General features: G+C 50.8%; 1 protein-coding gene across 2 annotated transcripts in view; it reads right to left on the bottom strand.

The window, feature by feature from the left end:
- Positions 1–237: 237 nt before the first annotated feature.
- LOC309618222 (uncharacterized protein) overlaps positions 238–19,867 on the bottom strand; it is a 221,892-nt gene continuing 202,262 nt past the window's right edge. For both annotated transcript variants that reach the window (XM_082371658.1, XM_082371664.1), the window contains one exon: positions 238–2,231. In XM_082371658.1, the coding sequence (XP_082227784.1) occupies positions 2,187–2,231 (45 nt within the window). In that variant the 3' untranslated portion in view covers positions 238–2,186. The remainder of the gene's footprint in view (positions 2,232–19,867) is intronic.

Consider the following 19,867-nt stretch of genomic DNA (forward strand, 5'->3'; position numbering starts at 1 on the left):
ACAGACTCTGAAACCGGTGTCCAATCTCAGCTCCACCACTTCCTCAGCTGCGTGACTATGGGCAGGTTACTTAACTTTCTCTGCCTCAGTTTCTTTATCTATAAATTGGGGGTACCTATATGGGAAAAGAATCTTAAAAAGAGTGGGTATATGTATATGTATAACTGATTCACTTTGCTGTACAGCAGAAACTAACACAACATCGTAAATCAACTATACTCCAATAAAAATTTTAAAAAAATATTGGGGGTAATAACAGTCCTGATCTCATGGGGTTGTTGTGAAGATTAAGTGAGTGAATATTTGTAAAGCCCCTACAAAAGTGTTTGGCACAAGCATTATGTAAGTGTTCTGTTAAATAAGTGGACTCAGTCTCCTATGATTTCAGAATCCTCAAGAGTAGAGAACCCTAACCCCTTACAGATTTCCGCCTGTCAAGACCTTAGACTCTCCACTGTAACAGGGAGAGCCCTGCATGTTTCTGCTTTGCTAAATGCTTTACACTATCTCATTTAATCTCCAAAACAACTCTTTGAAGTAGGAATTACTGCCAATTTGCCTATGAGGAAATTGAGACTTTACGAAGGTTAGGAGACTAACCAAAGGTCACGCAGGGTGAATTGCAAAGCTGGAACGTGAGTCCAGGTGTGCCTGACTCCAAAGCCTGCCTCCCAGATGTTCCCACCTCTCACCCACTGCCACAGCCCCTGTTCCATACCCGTCACAGGGTCCTCCAGTCACTGCTGGACACCTGCTGTGACAGGGCGCTCACTAGCCCAGGAGAGCTCACGCTGGATTCTGCTCTTGCATCTGCCCACTTCTTGGTCCTAGTTCTGACTGTCTCCTGCCAGCTCTGAAAGGCCCAGGTGGGAGAACGAGGGCACTTCCTGGGGTGTCTCCCAACTTGCTGGGAGCCAGCAGTAGTCTGGGCTGCAAGCATTTGCAGCACACTAGACCCGAGTGGAAAGACTAGGTTCCATACCTTTGGACAGAGCACTCCTCCAGGAAGTCCTCCTTCGTGCCGACAGGCAGCAAGGACCCCCCTTTCTCCTCAAGGCTCCCAACACTTCTGCCTGAACCATCACTGGATGAGGCCAGAGCCACGCCCTAGTGTGACTTGTTATGATAACCCTGGGGCCCTCTGACACTTGTGTTCTTTCTGCTTGCTTTCGAAGCATTTTGAGCTCTCTCTCCTACAGTTCTGTGGCATTGAGATGCTCATCAAATGCTTGTGGCATCACATTTATCCTTACAGCATTCTCGACCTGGAGGTCATTTTCATTCCCATTTGCACCTGAGACCCAGAGGAAGGCTGAACAGGAAGGAAGAAGAGAGGAGACTACAGCTGGAGAGCCTTCTGCGGGCCAGGCATCGTGCTAACCCCTTGCCTCGTTGAACCCTGACAATGGAAGCAGTCATCCCACTTTACGGAGTAGGAACCTGAGGCTCTGAGAGGAAACCAGACTTGCTCCAGGTTACGTAGGCTGTAAAAGAAGGAGAGAGACGTGGATAAAGTATCTACTATGCGCCCAGCACTTTCATATATATGCCTTACTTCACCATCAAACACACACAGAATAAAACTCTCAGGGATTTATTTTTCTTCCTGTTTTCCAGATGTGTAAACCAAGGCTCAGAGAGCCGGGTGGCTTATCCCACAGGGAGTCAGGCTGGAACCAGACCCGCTGGCCATGGACAGAGCGCTCTGGCCCAGCTCGGCAGTCCTCGCGAGGCCCAGCACGCATCCTTTCGGGGAGTGGAAAAGGAAACACTGGGCCCTTTTACAGGGTTTCCGTGTGCATGATGGGGAGCCCCTGAGGATGGCCGACTGGCCACGGATGGGAGGAACGGTTTATTTTTTCTGCAGGCCGCTCTGGAGCCTTTCAAAGGTGTGAAGTTCCACGGCCTGCAGAGGCTGACTGCTGGCCGTCCAGAGCCGGCCCTCCCTGGGCCCCAGCCCAGCAGACCAGACCTCTTCATGTGCCCCCCGCGGGAACTCCCTCCGGCCCACCCGGCCTCTCACTCGCTGAAAGGCTGCAGAGTGACGGGCTAGAAACTTGACTCTGCTGTTTACTCACCAAACACAGAGACAGCCCTCTGGGCTATCCTCCACCATCCAGACCCTCTGCTACCTCAGGGGAAGAGGGGTTTGTAGCCCATTCCCAGGCTCAGCATACCTGGCACATTCACCTCAAGAGACTGGCCACAAGGAGGAGCTTCCAGGCTTGGCCCTGCAGCAAGAGAGAGTCTGGTTAGACAGAAGGAAGAACTTTCTGCCGCTGAGGGACATTCAGCTCAGAGAAAGACGGGGACTGTCCTGACGTACTGTGCTCTCTTGGTAAGGACTCTGGGTTCTTCTGTATGAGCTTCCTTTCTTTACCCCAACGATGAGGGGTAAGACTGCATGATTCCAAGCCCCTCCCCACCAGTTTTAACATTATAATTCTGAGATTCACAGCATGAAGCAAGGGGCAGGAGACCCAGCTGTACTCCAGCTCCACCATCAACTGACTGTGGGAACACGGGCAAAGTTACTGTGCTGCTCTAGACCTTGGTCTCCCCATCTTTAAAATGGACATAATTATCAAAGGGTAGTCACGAGTTAATGGATACGAAACACACTGTCCAGTATGTTCTCTCTGCGAAGTGCTCTACGTAGGCAAAGTGGATTTATTATTTCCACTATTCATTCCCTGTTGCTTCCACCTCTTTCTCCCACTCACACTTCTTTTGACTCTTCCTCTCTTTCTTTACTTCTTGAAAGAGGGAAAGTTGGTCTGTCCTGTTCTCTCCCTAACTGGTTAACTGAGAAATATTTATAGATTGAGAGGTTTCATTTTGTTTCAATTCGTTTTTGCTTTTTGTTAAATGCAGTTAATACAAGTGGGCCCAGGAAGGTAATGGGGCCACAGAGAAATGCCCAGGGAGCTCCAAGTCCCCTCAGGCAGCACTTAGAAGAATCCAGAATATTCCCCCTACTGGAGAATGTCTGGCTGGGTCTCTGTGAGGGTTGGACAGGGAGAAGTCCACGGTCACAGCATTGCCTGACTGGACCAAAGGGCCGTTTCTCAATGTTTCCACCTCTAGACCTGCCAAGTCGTTCACTGTTTGAATAAGACAGAGCAATTGCGTCCGTGAACTGATTAGCTCTTTCCTTATATAATAGTCAAGTAAGTTGCATGGCTACTTTTAAAAAACTGAATAAAAAACTTTATTCCCGCACCATTTTTATAGCTGAACTGACTGTTTTGGTTGTACCGACCTGTTGCTTGTCTAAACTGATCCATTTGTGGAGGAACTGACGCTTGTCTGTCGTGAGCAGCCGTGGGACTGGGGCAGCTGGTCAGGCGCTGTCCCGACAGGATATTTTGGCTGAATGGATTGGACGGGTCTGGGGCCTGCAGTCAAACCAGCTGATACCAACCCCTCAACCTTCCCGCCAACACTGGCCTTTCCCAAGAGATCCAGCCTCAGATGTTCCAGCCATTATCCCCACAGCGACCCCTGCGAGAGGACATGTAGTACTGTAATATGTTGAAAGTTAGCCTTCACGTCAAGAAAGCAGAAAGCCTGATTGAGGAGCTGGCAAGCCAGCCAGGCTTGCGGGGCCGCCCTGCCTGCCTGTCTGTCCCTGCGGCCTGAGCCCTCCCGTCCTCTTCCTCATCCGTGTTAGGGGATCACCGAGCCCCCAGCACAGCCCCCTCATTTGCTTCTTTAACTCACTTCCTTTCATCGCTGACAGGTCCAGGGACTTTCAATGGGGCCACGACAAGAGGGTCCTCACCCCCTCTGCCCCATTCACCCTGCCCAGCCCTCCTCGGCCTTTCAGGCTCCCAGTGAAAGGACTTGTCCACAAATTGGGGATTTGCCATTGTCCCCTTTGTAAAGGCTCTCCACTTCCCTGGGCCCCACCCCTCCCATCACTGGGATCAGCAGGGGTGGCCCCAGAGGGGCTGCGGATGTAACAGGGCACAATCCACCCAACATTCTTGCTTAGAAGCAGGGCTGAAGCCTCAGAAAGTCAGACTTTGTTTTGGAGCAGGAAGACAATATCTAGATTTCCTCCTATCTGAATCCCCTCCCCATTTTATAGGTAGGGAGACTGAGAGTCACACAGCGAGACCTCTTGACACCCAGCTGGCCATCCCATTAGCTCATTTCCACTCTCTCTTTCTTTCAATATTGAGGAGACTATAGCGTTTGTCATGTATGCTAACCCAATATGCCACACCATTGAAAATGTGTACAAAAGCTGCCATCAGTAGTTGAGGAAGTTTGGGGTCGTGGTTTCGTTGTTTAGCATCTGAAATCAAAAGCTAGAGCCATGAAAACGGCAATTCTTGGATGAACTGCCTCAAAAATAAATAGAAACACTGGCCTGACTAATTTGAAATTCAACTCACAAAAAGGAAGCAAAGCCAAATTGTTCTTTTCCTGTTTCTAATATTTTTGCTCCCAAGTTTAGATTGTTTAATCCAACTTCCTAACTCTAGGTGGGCCAACTGGGGCCCAGAGAGGAGATCTACTTGCCTAAAGGCACACAGCATCGCTGGTGGGGCTGGTCTAGTGCTTCTGGAATGTCCCTGGAGCCTCTCAGGCAGGCATTTCAGTTTGGGAAAAATTTCGGCTACATCGAAACGGTATTTCTAGAACCAGTTGAACACTGCAATTTGGTTTGGGGGCTTTGCAGTTTCTAAACTAAATTGATTTTTAAGAAAAGATTTAAAATTGGTGAAAGGGGTTGTTTACAAAGTTTCAGCTATGGGGAAAATCGCAAGATCTCTTAGCATTTCTAACCCGAGCCGCTCCTCCCTAAGGAGGCTTGTGATGCTTCAGATGAACCTGGGACCGGGAGATTCTGTGCGTGAGCTGAGCCAGAGAAAAGGTCTTTTGAGGAAGACAGCCTCCAATTTAAGCGGCCACTACACAGACTCTGTCTTTATGGGGCTTGAATAAAAAGCAGGAGATTCCATATTTAAATTGTTTATCTCTGGCCAGTCCTTTTAGAGTTTTGGGATGAATTCACTAGGAAGTGAACGTTTTGTAAGTACCAGGGTGACGCTGAAGCTGGCTGCTCTGTTTTTGGTTTATTCCTAAACGTTGTAATAAAATCCAGAGTGTTACCATTCATCCCCTTGCAGTACGTATACTGTCCCCCTCTGGGCATTTATGGCGGGTGATGAGCCTCCACATCTCTCCAAACCCCGATGAGGACATGATAATATCATCAACTCATCGCTGAACCATCCTCATCCACTCAGCTTCCATCACCGCTAAGACTGATAACCATCAGAGGCTGTTAATTCCCAGCAAATTATCTAATCCACATGTTGTCCGATTTGTGTAAACCCCAGCCCATGAGGATCATAAAACAAATAAGCATGAAATGGTTTATGGTTTCCAATCTCCTCTCACCTAGAGAGGCCACGCTGCTCAGTCTCAGCCTCGGCTGTGGCTCTATATCCTTCCAGAAGGAATGGGCTGTGTAGGTTCAAATCCGGACCTGTTTGCTGCTGTTTCTGGGACAGAGGCCACAGAAACCCAGACACACAAGTCTGCCCATCCCTCTTGCTCCCCGCTGCCACACCCCAAGGGGGCCGAAGCTTCATTTCACTAATATGTTATCACTGAAACGGTCTTGTCCTGCAAGGCACAGGCGTGGTGAGTTAAGACGCTGGATGACTTGCAGAGAGAAAAGCAAAACTGTCCCTCGGAAAACAGAGGGTAGTAGGAATTTGTGATGATGAGAGGCAGAGCAGAGAGGGGAGGCAGGAAAGGGGATTGGCAGCTCTGGGAGATGCAGGGAACGATAAAATTAGACTGCGTTGTCTAGAGATAAGCACAGGAGTGAGTGTGTGTGTATGTGTGTGTGTGTAGACTTAGGTGAAGATTCGGGCTGGGCCACAAGTAGGGCTAAATGACCTCTAAATCCCTTTTTGCCTCTAAAATTCGTCAAGCCTATGTCTAAAAGCCTATAATTCCAAAATTCTGTAGTTCATAGATCCTATACTTCTCTAACAAAACAGACACTTTCTGATTCTAATTATCTGTGATTCTAAGAGTCTGTAATCCAATGAGTCTGTTATTATAAACTGCTAGGACTGTAAAAGTCTATGGTTTTCTAATTTTACCATTCCATGGTGCCAATATTCTAAGAGTTTATCATTCAATGTTTCCTTAACTTAGTATTCTAACATTCCACCATTCTTGCATTCTGATTCTAAGAGACCACAATTCTAGATTCCTATAAATTTATCTTCCATATTTCCAATGCTCTACAATTCTAGTATTATAGAATTCTGATTCCATAATCCTAAAATTCCATAATTCTAATGTTTTATGCTACTAAGAACCTAAATCATATCTGTGATTCTATAAATTATTTTTTCAAGAATTCTAACAGTCTATATATTCTGATATATTCTAATAGTCTGGGCTTCTAAAATCCTACAATGCAAAGATATTTTTAGTCCAAGTTCTGTATTTTGAGAGTCTGTAATTCCATGACTCTTAGTTCCATGATCTTAATATTGTATACTGTCATAATTCCAACATTTCTTATAGTTTATGATTTCATTATTACAAACAGAAAGTTGCTTCATCTACGAAGTACATGAATTAAGTTGAAACTGAATCAAGTGACCAGCACAGATGTCCTCTGATTTGGGTTGTAGCGTCCCAGGGCCACCGGTCTTTCCTCCTCAGCGAAGGAGCCTAGGCTCCTGGAACTGCTGCAAGACAAAGGCGTGTGGAGGTGGGGCCCGGCCCAGGGTCAGGACCAGGAGTGGCCCCCATGCCTCCCAGAGGCCCCTCTTCAACAGCCCAGTTTCCAAACATCTGCCAGCGTTTGGGTCCCGATTGCTGTCCTTTAAAAGTATCCCTCTCCCTTTCTTGTTCTCCATCAAGGGCTCCCATGACAATCATTTCAAGCAGCTAATGAGTTTCAGATGGCCTTCAGGAGCCCGGGACGGATGGAAGCTGGGGGATAAGGGTTCTTAGGCCGCGTTTCATGGGCAGGGGGAGGGGAGGGTGGGAATGGGGGTCAGAAAGAAAAATCTTTTGTAGCTGAAGTGTTACTGGAACTGCCCACCCCTCTGGAAGGGAGCCCCATGGTCACTCTGCCTATTCCTCTCTGCTCGCCCATGCTCCTTCTCTCATATACCAACCAGCAACCCCTTCCCTGACTCCTCACTCACTGCTTTGAACTTAGGTGAGATAAAGCACTGAGACCAAGATGGCATCACTCACCTGCTAATAGGAACAAGTTTGCAAAAGACAGAAGTAATCCTCATCAGAAACAACATCTTCTGTGACTCTTGCACTGTCCAGCTGTCACCTCCAGGTAAAGCTCTAATGTGCGTCACACTGCCTGGCCCAGCATGGGGTTGGCTGCGGGTCCCGGGAGACGCTGCCCCCAGGCCTGCTGGTACTCTGCAAGCCCGCAGCTTCCTCCTATGGGCTGCTCGCCCCCTCTGGAGCTCCCCTACCCACCGTGGCTGGCCTGGGACCTGCGCAAGGGCGGATGGTGACCCCAAAGAGCTTTTTCCCTCCCACACCAGGGGGGCACGGGGAGACCAGAGGCACGAGAGGGGGTGTCCCAGCTTTCATTTCCCTGGCGCTGGGATACCCAGGAGGCAGCCCGTGCCCAGAACCTGGCCAGGATTACACAGTGGGTTCTGCGGCGTTCTCCGTCCCGGCTGCCGGGAACTTCCCTGGCTTTCAAGGTCTAACTCAGGAATCAACTTAAGCGAGCAGAACATCGAGAAAGGCACACCGGGGCCTTTCAGAGGAACTCGCACACTCCCCGGCCCACCAGGACCATTCCCATCCAGGAATGTCGGGGGACATTTCTGCAACAGGATGCGTACAGTTTCGGGTTTGGAGGGGGTCCCTCCTGGCAAGGGAGACCGAACCTCATAATTAAGTAACTTGCTGTTTCCCTTAAGATATCAAGAACAACAACACGTTCTCCCCGATGCCTAAACAGGACAAATCCCGGGTTGAGCCGTTCCTGGTGGTCTGCTCTCACACATGTGCAGAGGGAGAAAAAAACCCCGCCTGGAAGCTGGCCTCCCTACTTCCCAGCGGCCGAGGCCGCTGCCCCCCTCACCCACCCGCCCCACTTCCCCCTCCCCGGTCGCAATTAGGGGTAATCTTTTGTTGCCTGGAAAGTGTAAAAATCGCCGGCTTTTCTTTTTGCATGCGTAATATCCATTTCCCCTCCAAGTGCGTTATTTGGTTTGGGAATTACATCTATTTACAAGAGTAGATGTTGCACAAAGGTTGTGTTTATGTGGAAAATTGTATCGGTGACACGGGCTGATTGGCATGTGGAGGCTGGGAGAGCAGGCCGAAGAGGCCTTCTCATCAGCTTGGAATAACAAAATGATTGTATTTTCAGCAAAGCTAATTGATCACATACCTCACTGGGCTATCTGTTTACTCAAAGGCCATCCAGGCCCTGGGAAGGTGGAGAGGAGAGAGCCCCGGGGCAGTGGTCACCTCCAGACCGAGCCAGCCTTCCAAGGCACTGGGGTGTGGTGGCCGGGACAGGGGGTGGGAGGGGTCATCAGGTCGTGCAGTGGGGCTGAGAGGTAGACTGACCCGCCTCAGACCAGGCTCTACACTTTGTGGCCTTTCTCCAGGACCTCGGAAATCCACGTGGGACACCGAAGTTATGGGAAGGGCAAGTCGGAGTAGGAGCAGAGGCCACCAAAGGAAAAATGAGTTAATTCCCTTTCTCTCTTCTGTTTGAAAAGCTGACCCAGGAAGAGCTTTTAAGCTGGTGCTGAGCTGGCTGCCCTAGGTCCCAGATCAGAAGAGCCCTGGAAACCTGGCCCTGGGGGTCTGCCTTGACCAAGTGACTCTGTGGGTTTCGAGGCTGTCTTTGCCCATCTCTGGGGGGCTCTAGATCAGGGGCCTGGGCCGGAGGTTGGATGGGAGAGATGACTGGGGCGGGGTGCGGAGGGCGGGGTGTGTGAAGGGATGAGAATGAAGATTCAGCTGCCAAAGATGCGAACAGCTGGAAAGCTGAGCCCAGCCCTCTCTGACACCCTCCTGGAACGAAGACCCAACTTCTTACTTTTGGGAAAAGAGGAGCTTATTTTTAGGTTTATGACCAGCATTCCTGTGGGCTCCGCCCCCCGGATGAATCAGTGCAGGGAATGTCTGCTAAGGAGATATTAACTCCCCCAAACCGACCCACATAGGCTGGGCCTCAGAGGCCAAACAGCTCAAGTCACCTACAAAAGCACCAAGTTAGAATTGTATTTCCTCATCAGCGTTAAAACTGCACTTGTGTGGGGTCAGAAAACAAAATAGTTGGATATAGTTAAATACGTGCTTGAATTGAAAATGACCAGTTCTTCTAAAAACAACTTGTCGGGAATTAGTCAAGGAACTGATTAATTTACCACTCACTCTGCAAACACGAAGTTCCTTTGAAAACCACCCCGTTAAAAATCATCTGACATCCCCACCCAGCCCCAGCCCCACCGTATTAGGCAGACGGCTGATTATTCTGAGACTTCCAGTTGGGGTCGGTCAAATGACTAGTTACTCTTTACAAACAACTAGGCACAAGCACCAGCCCCTGGTTTGACAGGTTTCAACAGTGGTTGGGTGTCCTGTTGCTAATCAATTTCAGATTTAGTCAACTTTTTCTAGAGTGAGGATTAAGAAAACTTTGGGGACAATCGAAGGATTCCCCTGGAGGAATCCTGACATCCTCTCAGACCACTGAACCCAACAGCCTCGTTTTGTAAGTGGGGGAACTGAGGCCTAGAATATTCCAGTCTTTGCTAATCCATGCTTGGTGACATGTGGGCCAGGTTTGTGGATGATTTGGGGGTCCTTGGATCAGGGTGATGGTGAATAAACTTCAGGTGCTTTTTCTCCAAGCTCAGCCATGAGGTTTTTCACCTCTCTCCAGATCTGAGCTGAACAAACCCCACTTTGGAACACACTAGGCTTTGGAATAAGCTCCTGGTAGCACTGTGTGTGTATGTGTGTGTATTTGTCCACCACTGCATTTCCAAATCTCTGGCCCTTCCGAAAGACAAGCGGTTTATTAATGTGGTGCTCTCGGAATTGTTTTTTAATTGGAAACATTTTGCAATGAAAGAACATTAATAAAACCTGAATCCAAATCAAACTTCTCTGTGTATGTTATTGTTACTCTGCAGTCAAATGCTTTTATTAGATTTAAAACTTTCACTGTGCTTTTTATCTCCGGCTGTATAATGTTCTACAATTTAAAAAAAAAAAGCTCAATGACTCCAAAGTCTGGCAAAATAATATACTTTCTTGGATGTCTCTGTGTGTTGCCAATTAGCTTTGCCGTGAACGCAGGCCCCCATCTATCACCCGCCTCTGGGTGGCTGTAACGGAGACCTAATTTGTTTCATATGCCCTGTGCTCTCTGCGCCATTCACCAGTGTCTCCAGCTGAGGAGCTGCCAAGGCAAAGGAGAGATGAATGACAAGAAAAACCCGAGACAAGCCAGAGGGACCCCTTATCAGAACCGGGCCCAGCTCTGCTTGCCCAGTGGGAACATCTCAGCCTCCGTGCCTCCAATTTCTTCCTCCCAACTCCCTCCATCCACCCTCTCCTCTCTCCTCCACCTCTTCTCCCCTTTTAATGACCTGACTCAGAACTCACAGGTGGGGAGGCCTGGAGTGGAGAATGGAAGACTTCTCCTTTTCCTCTGGCTTCCCAGGGCAGGCTGCCGTCCTCTCCCCTCTCTGCCCAGTTCTCACCCCCTCCCACCTACTCCTTTTACAAGCCCGACTTTTAAACCCCCAGTTCCCTAGGAATTTTATGAATGCTTGGCACAAGCCAAAATAAACTCATAAAGAAAAAGTTTCTAAAGAAGGTCATAGACCTGTACAGCAAGTGCTAAGCGGTAAATACAAAAGTTCTTCGGGTCGCTGGGAGCTGAGGCCTGGGTGGTGGAAGGTTGGGGGCAATGGAGGGAAAGGGGGAAGCGGGGAGTGGGTAAGGAGTGAAGGCTTCCTTTCCTCTCCTGAGAGGAGAGGAGAGGACGCTCCGAACCCCAGACCCACTGAGTCTTCATTTGAAAAAAATAAAATTTTAAAAGTCCTGTTATAGTTTGACTTCTCATTTTATTGAAGCTGTAGCCCAGAGAGGTGAGGGATTTACCCGAAGTCACACAGCAAGCAGGCCTGTCCAGTGCTGAAGCAGGTACTCTGTCTCCCAGTCTGGAGGTTTCCCTCTCTGTGTTACTGACACTATGAGGGAAGGAAAGGAAGGGTCCTCAGGGCAGAACCTCTTCTGGGCCTCAGGGTCATGGAGCTGCCTGTTGAAACTCTCTGGAGTAGTACTGTCCAGAAGAACTTTCTGCAATGATGGAAATATTCTATATCTGTGCTGCCCACTACAGTAGGCAATCACCACTTATGGCTATTAAAATTAAATTAAATCAAAAATCCAGCCTTCTAGCCACATTTCGAGGGCTGTCCTACTGGATAGCACAGATATAAAACATTTCCATCATCGTAGAAAGTTCAGTTGGACAGCATTCCTCTCGAATGTCAACATCCTTGGCCTTCAAAGGCATCATCGTGGTCAGGGTGCAAGATGGTTCCTCCCTCTGGGCTTTCAGAGTCCCTAGAACCTCCACTACCCCACCCCCCATAATGACACATGCACCTTGGGGGCTGCAGCTCCAGCTCTCTTCTCTTTTCATCCCCATGATATCCAGCACAAGATAGATTCTCACTGAAGGGTTAGTTTCAGAAGCTTAGGGTTGGAAAGGCCTTACAGAGAGAGAGAGTTTAACTGGACCACGCCCAGGGCAGGAATCTGCCCAGAAGCCTCTCAGAGGGTGGCCCATCCACCCACTATTTGCACACCTCTAGGCACAGAGACCTCACTATCTCCCCAGGCAGCCTAGTCCAGTTCTGAAGAGTTGGAATTATTAGAATATACTTTCTAAAATCTAGCTGAAATCTCTCCACTTTCATCCCCCACCCTGGCTTTGCCCTTTGGGCTCTCACAATATTAATTTGTTTTTCCTTCTATGTAATGACCCTTCTAATCGCTAAACATAGTCTAATTCCTCCCTGTTCCTCTTCAAACAGGGAGCTCATCACTGAACATCTAATTTTAGATGTGCACTGGCCGGCAGAAAATAGCAGATACTGACCTCGCTTGATCTAGAGACTATTCTTCTGTTAATGCCACCCACATTTTAAGTAACTCTGTTACTCCATAGGTTTGGCCATATGCATGGTCCCATAGCTATATTGTCCCATTGGTGAACAGGATGGATATAGTCCCTAATGGTATTGCTTTTTGGTCTGGGCAAGGTCTCTGCTCCTGCCCCACTCCTCAGGCAGCCCCACACTTTGGAGTGCTTTCCTCAAATTTTTCCAAGTCCCTTTCTGATGCCTGAGACTGTCCAGAGCCAGCAGTGCCATTCAGGTGGGATGCTGAGCCTGGACTGAGACCTGCATGGGCTCTGGTCAATTTCTCCCCCTCAGGGCTTTTTCCACCCTCTTCTTCATGCATGAGGTCGACCAGATGCCCTGAAGAGCTCCAAGATTAATTTCTATGGGTGAGACCTGGGACTCCATGACCAGACGCTGCTCCTAGCAGAGCAGCCTGGCAAATGGGTCACTTCCACTAGCCAATGTGATATTTCTCTTGTAGGTGCCCACAAAATTGGGTCTCCAGAATGGTGATGACATGCTGATTTTTGAATGACTCATTGTTTCCATAGACAGAGACCCTGAACACCCTAGAGGCAGCCCTGGGCCCTCTGTTCACAATCCACATGGAAGAAACAGTCTACTCTACAGTATTGTGAGAAAAGAAGTGCTGGGTGAGCCCAGAAGAAAGAGCCTGGAGGGCTTCCTCTAGGCAGTGATATCTAAACTGAGTCTAAACAATGAGCCAGAAAAGAGAAGGAAGGAAGAGAAACCCAGGCAGAGAAAACTGTGTTAGATAGGGATCTGCCCGTAGTTTCGCCTGGTTATGTAAGCTTGGGCAGATGGCTTAGCTTTTTTGAACTCCAGTTTACTTGTCCGTAAAACTAAGAGAACAGTCTCTACTTCACAGGGTCAGGCTTTCGTTCAGTGATTCAAAGAATGTCTTGAGAACCGACTAAGCCAGGCACTGTGCAGGTGCCAGGGACATCCGAAAGAGCAGGACAAATTCCTACTCTTAAGGCACTCAAGACAGCAGCAGTGCAGCAGAGCGGGCCTGACTCCCAGGAGCCCCAGAGCGGGGTTAGTTGTCTCTGGCCACGGCAGGACTTCCTGACTCTTGATCTCAATCTTGAAGGGAGGTTAGTAAGAGCTGTCAGGGTAGAGAAGATGGGAGGGCCCTGCCAAGCAGAGGGAACAGTATGTGCAAAGGCCCAGAAATCTGAGCGAACTTGAGATATTTGGAGTCTGGGAAGTATGCCAGTGGGTACGGTGTATGTTGACCATGGCTGGAATTTGAGGCCAGAGCCTGAAAGGCCTTGAATGCCCTTTATCATGTGGGTGGTATTGAGCTCTGGAGGATTTTAAGCCTGGAAGTCATATGACCAGCTTTGCAGTTTAGAGAGTTTCTCTGGAGGCCAGTGTGGAGGCTGGACTGGTGAGTGAGAGGCTGGAGGCTGGGAAATCAAGGGGGAGCCTGGTAGGATGCCCAGATGGGAGCTGATGTGGCTGTTCCCAGGGGGATGGAGGAGGCATGCCAGACTGAAGGCCCATAAAGGAGGCAGAATCAGCAAGAACTGGGTGGTTGGTGGATGTGCGTGGTAAAGGAGAGGTGGAGCCAAGAATGACTCAGGTATGTGGCATGTTTGCTTTCCAAAAAGAGTACTAATAATCATGGCAATATTAGCCAGCATTTATTACCTACTAATTATGTGCTAGGCAATGTGTTAAGCATTTCCCACACGTGATCTCATTTAATCCTCACAGCAATTCTGTGAGGTAGCTACGATTTTATCCTCCATTTTAAGGATGAGGAAACTGGCTCAGAAAGGTTAGGTGACTTGCCCAAAGTCACACAGCAGACCCAGAACTGACATTCAGGGCAGCCCTCGGCATCTCCAACCATCCCTCCCTCCTGCTTTCTTTTCAGGCTCGGGCTCTGGGTTCCTGCCAGGCCATCCCCACCCTGTCTGACCACCCAGGCATTCAGGCACCAGGTGTCTCCTCACCTGCCTCTTCTTCAGGGCTTTCCTGCACAAAAGCGGGGTCTCTTCAGGGAGCGCCACACTCACTGGTCCACACACCTGTCTGTCCACCTCTAACACACTTGCTGAGCCGCAGTCCAGGCCAGGTCTGCAACGCAGGGGTGGACAGACTTGGCCCTGCCGAGTGCACTCAGCCCAGGACAGGACAGGCAGCACCTGCTCGGCAAACTCCTACCCAACCGCCATGTCTAAGGCGCCACGGCACACCTCCACGTTCTCTCCCTCAGTCCCTGTCTGTATGTTCCTAGCTCTTATCAGAGTTGAATCATTTTCTTTTTCTGTTTCTTGGGTCTATCTTCCCTCTAAGAGATCAGCTCCCTGCCATGGGTTGAGTTTTGTCTCCTCAAAATTCATATATTGAAGCCCTAACCCCATCGTACCTCGGAATGTAACTGTATTTTAGATGGAACTCCCTTTAAAGAGATAATTAAGTTAAAATGAGGTCATTAGGGTGGGCCCTAATTCAATATGACTGGTGTCCTTATGAAGAAGAGGAGATTAGGACACAGACACGCACAGAGGGAAGATCATGTGAAGTTATAGGGAGAAGACGGCCATCTGCAAGCCAAAATGAGAGGCCGCAGAGGAAACCAGCACCTTCAACATCTTGATTTTGGACTAACCGCCTGCGGAATGGCGAGAAGATAAATGTCTGTTGTTTAAGCCCCCATCTGTGGTACTTGGTTATAGCTGCCGAAGCAGACTAACATACCACCTGAAGGACTCTCTCTGTCTCCTTCTCCAGGACTTAGCATCATGCATCCCCCATGACCACGGTCTCAGTAAATATCTGTTGATTAAGGACATGTGTGAGTATGTGTGTGTGTGACACTTGTATATGTCAGTGCACACAAGGATCCGTGGGTACTCACGTCTGTGTATGGATGAACTCAAGCGTGTGTGTCCACGTGTGTGCACTTTGACTTTCGCATCTGTGGTTCTGTGCGAAGGCGTGTTTATTGAATGTATCTGTAGACAAGAGGGCAGACTGTGAGTGGCTTATGTTCAAATGTTTGTGAACAGAGGCGTGATGGGTGTAGAATGTCTCCTCGAGCACATACGAACACCAGGTGTGCCTGTCCTTATGTGTCTGAGTGCGTGGACCCAAGTCTGGGGCAGTGAGCCTGAGTGGCCCTGCACGCACCTGTGTCTATTCTACTCTTCAGGGAGGATCCCAGGGCGGGAGCAGTGACAGGGTCTGTGCCCGGGACGAGAGCTGGGGAGAGGTCTTAGCTGCTGGTTCCCCATGAGGTGGATTCCCTCATGGGAAGCGCTTCCTGAAGGGGGCCGGGCAGGGTGGGCACTGCCAGCCCAGCCAGCACAGGCCAAGCCATGAGGGGCAGGGAGAGGAAAAGTGAAGCCAGGAGCAGCTGCCCTTGGACCTGTCCCTGTCCCCTTCCCCGGAATGGCTGGCTTCCCCATCCCACTCCTCTGTCCCTGTACAGACTGTTCAGCTGGTCAGTTAGACCCTTGCTTGTGTGATGTGACCCTCGTCCCAAGCATATGTTAAGATAACGGCGATGTTTTACTTCTCCCCTAGTTTCTCCCTCCTCCAGCAGGGAACGGCTCTGCGCTCCTCGCCCTGTTCTGCAGATCCAGACTGTGTGGAGGGACAGAGCAAAGCCTGTGGATCCCGCACACAGAAAGGACTTAGGACCGCTCGGGTGAGAATGTGCCTGGGGGAGCTTCCCAGAGCTGCCAGGCCAGAAGGGCCACATGGCAGGGGCCAGGGACAGCTCTGACGGAGCCACGAGTTCAGGGGACTGAGGACCCGAGCAGCCCCCTCCGCACCTTCACACAGTGTACCATCCTGCAATCGGCAAAGCCGGACCAAGCGTGACTAAGGTCACATTTCCTACCTGCTCAGTGAGCATTAAATTCCCACTGAGGCAGCGCAGCGCCTCACTCTGTGCACACCTGAACTGCAGCTTTAGATTTGCACCTACTCCGTCATTGACAGCCGCCACAGGCCTTTGCATAATCTCATCTTATCTCAAGAGTGGCTCTAAGAGGCAGGTACTATTATGAGTTCCTTTTTAAAGAGTAAGAAACCCAAGCACAGCGAAGTTAATTTGTTGCACAGCTGCTTTGTGGCTGAGACAGGATTCTGAGCCATCTTAATCACTATACCAGCATCCCTGCCAATCCTTTCCATATATTTCAAATCTAAAATGCAAATCTGAGACTATATTGCCTGTACCATTCTTCAACCCTCTCATGACATCCTTGTCCTTGTGATAAAGTCCAGCCTCCCCTCCTCAGGGCCTCCCTCCAGGGACCTGGACCCTCACCGTCCTTTCCTTTCGTCGGTTTCTCACTATTCCCCTCCCTCCAGCCTGTTCCATCTGCCTGCAATACCCTTCCTCCTAGTGCAGTTCATAGACCTCTTCCCTGACTGCCCTCCTCCCACCTGGAAGGCGTCTTTAGATCTCCCCAGATTTTCCTTTAGGTTTCCCTAGTTCCCACCGGTGCTTTTCACACATTTCCAGTCACTTTTAACCTTGGGTGTGTCAACCCTCATTCTGTGAGCTCCTTGAAGGTGGAAAATGTGTGAGAGTCACCTCTGTGGCCTCTGAACACCTAGCACAGAGCAGAGACCTGGTAAATGCTTGGCAAATGAATAAATGAGTGAATGAATGATGTTCCTCACATCCAGGCCAAGCTAACACCCCTCTCCCAGGAGTCTTCTCTGACCATAAATGGAAGAGGGGAGGGGAGGAGGGACTAGATTTCGAGTTAAACATTCTCAGTTCTGCCCCTAATTTGCTGTGGACCTTTCACAGTCATTGCTCCTCTCTGAACTGAATGTCTCTTCCCCTAAAATGGAGCTAAGAAGCGCCCCCTGATGTGAGAAGAGAGAGGTGCTGGCTATGAGCCCACTTTGTAACCACAAGCCCCTAGGTGTGCTCCAGTTCCCTGGACCCAGCCCACCCTGATCTCTCCCTCTCTCCAGGGGTCTTGGCCTGGCTGCCAGGTACCCTCGAGCTTTACGCACAACCAGGCCTCCCGGCACCCCCTCTCCGGGCACCGAGTCCAGCTGCGCCAGGAGGAGAACCTTAACTTGGGGGCTCCCCCCAGTCCCACCGCAGGGGCCCTGCAGTGGGCGTCAGACTGGCGATTTACCGTGTACGGAACCAGCTCCCTCCCAACACACGGGATCTATCAAGGCCGTGTTTTCCTTGGAAGGCTGCTCCCGCGTGGAACCCTCTTCCAGGCAAGCGGCTCTCCCTCAGGTGCTCCCAGAGTTCATCGGCAGGCGAGAGGGAGTCGGGGGGAGGAGGGCAGAGGCTTCCTGGGAGGGGCCCTTTCCATCAGAAATGACAGATGCATTTCCTCAGCTCCAGGCCTCAGCCTCAGCACATTCGGGCAGGCAGAGGCCTTGCAGGTTCCGAAGGGGCAGTTGAAGGGAAGTGTCTCACGGCTCCCCTCTTTCCGGGCCCTCTCGGTGTCAGGGGCTGCAGAGGGGCCGAGGAGGCACAGAGACAGGGAATGGGCCACGGAGACAGAGACACAGAGATGCAGAGACAGGTGGAGAGAGGCAGAGATGTATGGACACAGAGGAGGCGAGAAACCAGGAGTCAGGCAGGAAGGCTGAGAAAGACACACAGAGGCCGAGACAAAAAGAGGCTAGAGAAAACACTTGGGGAGAAAACACAGTGTCAGGGATGGCAAGGCAGAGAGAGAGAGGCCGAGAGAGGTGAAAAGCAAAACAGCCAAGCGAAGGCCATCGTGTGGAGATGGGGGACAGCGGAGAGGCAGAATGTCAGGGAGAGAGAACAAGAGAGAGCTGGAAACAGACAGGGAGCAGGAAGGTGATTACAGAGGGGCCGGGAAGGGCCTGAGAAGACGTCAAGGAGAGAGACCCGGGCGAGAGAGAGGAGCAGAGCGACAGAAGGAGTGAGGGCAAAGCAGGCGGGAGCCCGTGCAATCCGGGCAGGAACACGGTGGGGAGGAAACTGAACGGCCATGACCCAAAATGAAAGACGTGGCTGGTTCCACGCTGAAGTAGAACAAATGCACGGACTGTTCAAATCCCAGGCTGTCACGCAAACCAGCCTCCTCACCTGCTTCCCAGAGAGCAGAGGGTCCCGGGAGCTCTGCTGGAGGTGTGGGCACAGGTCGGTGGGGCCCCCCTAGAATGGGGCCTTGTGGAAGGCCTGGGGTGGGAGGCAAGCATGACACGGGTCCCGGGCTGGAGAAGGAAAGAGCCCCTGGGGAGGGAACTGCAATGGGGGGAGTGGGCAATGGAGGGACAACGAGGAGAGGGAGGCGTCGGGAACTCTGGGAGGAAGAGAAATGGGTTCCTGCTTTCTCTGGGGCCACTGCATATTTCACAGAATCAGGCTTGATGTTGAAAGTCAGGCAGTGCAGCGTCCATCTAGGACAGGAACTCACCCACTCAGTAGCTGTCTAGTAACTACTAGGTGCCAGGTCTCTCTTCCGGCTGCTGGGGGTACCACGGGGACAAGAGAACAGAAAGCGTGCCCTCGTGGAGCACACTTTCCAGTGGGAGGAGAAAGGGTAAACAAAGTACAGACATGAAATGATACTTCTCAGATGGAGGTTTGTGCTGTGAGTAAAACAGAGCAGGGAAGGAGAGGCGTGAGAGGAGGCTCGCGATTGAAATCAGGTGCTCGGGGAAGACCACACGGAGAAGTCCTGAATGAGGTGAAGGCGTGAGCTGTGAGAATACCCAGAGGAAACGAGGTGCGCATGTCTGCAGAAGCAGGCGGAGCGGTGAGACCTGAGGGAGGGGACTCAGGGGCGAGGCAGGGGGTGAGGCAGGGCAGGAAGGGGCCAGGCCTTGCCAGCTCCATAGGCCTTGTAGGTGTTGGCTCTGCTCCACAGAGGCTGACGAGTCAGCAGAGGGCTTGAGCGGAGGAGTCACATGGAATGACTGACCTTATTTAGGTCGTGACTGTCTGCCGTGGTCTCAGCAAGAGGTGGGAGTGGCTCGGACCAGGGCAGTAGCAGTGGAGGTGGTGAGAGACGGTCAGGCTCTGGACCACTGGAGACAGAGCCAACAGGATTTGCAGGTGCATCAGATGTGCGTGTGGGACGAGGAGGAGGACGGGAGTCACAATCTCCCTGAGAGGCCCCTCGCCTCTGCTCTCACCCCCAGGGCAGAGCACTCACCTCTCCCAGGTGCCCGCTCCCCTTTGCATAGCCCTGCTGAGGAACCTGCTCCCTCTGGGTGGTGCTCAGACCTGCCGTCCAGAAGGGCCCACTGGGCAGGCAGATGGGATGACAACAACAAAGGGAGACTCAGAGATTCCCTGCACACCATCCACAGAGGCCCAGGGAGCCAAGGCCATGCCAGGGAGAATGACCCTGCCCTGCCATCTGACCGTCACTGGCTCCTGGTCCCCCTCCCATCCTCTGGGTGCTGCCTCCTGCAGAAGAATTTCCTATTTCCCTTTAGTAGTGGCTGCATTGACTGCAGAGGAGAACACAGGTGATGGTTAAAAAAATTAAGTGGATTACAAGAACTAATCTAGGTAGAGCTCCAACACAAAGTTAGTACTCAGTAAATGTTATCTATCTATCTATCCATCATCATCAACATCATCGTCATCGTCATCATCACCATCACCGTCCTTGTCATCAATGGTCAAGAGTCAGATGGACCTAGATGCAAGCTGTGTGTCCTCGGAC

This window comes from Balaenoptera borealis, assembly GCF_965194805.1.
Source record: "Balaenoptera borealis genome assembly, chromosome: 1".
Lineage (NCBI taxonomy): Eukaryota > Metazoa > Chordata > Mammalia > Artiodactyla > Balaenopteridae > Balaenoptera > Balaenoptera borealis.